The sequence below is a fragment of the Octopus bimaculoides genome, chromosome 18 (genome assembly GCF_001194135.2).
Source record: "Octopus bimaculoides isolate UCB-OBI-ISO-001 chromosome 18, ASM119413v2, whole genome shotgun sequence".
NCBI lineage: Eukaryota > Metazoa > Mollusca > Cephalopoda > Octopoda > Octopodidae > Octopus > Octopus bimaculoides.
Window position 1 is genome coordinate 37,354,223 of NC_068998.1, and position 747 is coordinate 37,354,969.

At 39.6% G+C, this 747-nt stretch overlaps 1 protein-coding gene across 1 annotated transcript in view; it reads left to right on the forward strand.

The window, feature by feature from the left end:
* The window catches only part of LOC106868905 (uncharacterized), a 695,008-nt gene that overhangs the window by 658,111 nt on the left and 36,150 nt on the right, over positions 1-747 (forward strand). Inside the window, exon 14 of the mRNA XM_052974592.1 lies at positions 232-515. Within this exon, the coding sequence (XP_052830552.1) occupies positions 232-515 (284 nt within the window). The remainder of the gene's footprint in view (positions 1-231; positions 516-747) is intronic.

The following is a 747-nucleotide window of genomic DNA, read 5'->3' on the forward strand; positions in this document are numbered from 1 at the left end:
AGAGAGAGAGAGAGAGAGAGAGAGAGAGAGAGAGAGAGAGAAAGACAGACAGACAGACAGACAAACAGACAGAGACAGACAGGCAGGCAGACAGACAGACAGACAGATAGATAGATAGATAGATAGATAGATAGATAGATAGATAGATAGATAGATAGATATTTACTTAACAATGTGCCTAATTGTCAACGTGTTTAACTATTTTTTCTTTTATATATCTCTCTTTTCCAGTTTTGCTGCCAACCGAGTTTGATCCTAAACTACACACTATCGAAATTTCCTGCCTTCCAGCTGAGTGAAGACAACACAAGCTTCACTGGAGATAGTCACCTGAGATGCGAACTACCACAATACATATATATGAGCTGCATCATAAGCTTCATTTGCGTGTCTATATTTCTGCGACTCTCGGCCCTGCTCAAACTTTTCATGATGTTAGCAATGGCCACAGTGTGCATTGTCCTAATGGAATACACGCATAGACCTCTTTTCCAGCAGTATGACTATTTGCATCAGTAAGTGGACCGTCACTCATAATAGCTTGTATTCTTTCGTTTTTCGTCTTCTTTCTTTACGATCCAGAAACCAGATGGCATGAGGGATCAACTAGTATGCAACTTCGCTTTTCCATACCTATCCTTATGTCTGGTCTGGTAGTAGTACTAGTAGTAGTAGTAGTAGTAGTAGTAGTAGTAGTAGTAGTAGTAGTAGTAGTAGTAGTAGTAGTAGTAGTAGTAGTAGTAGTAG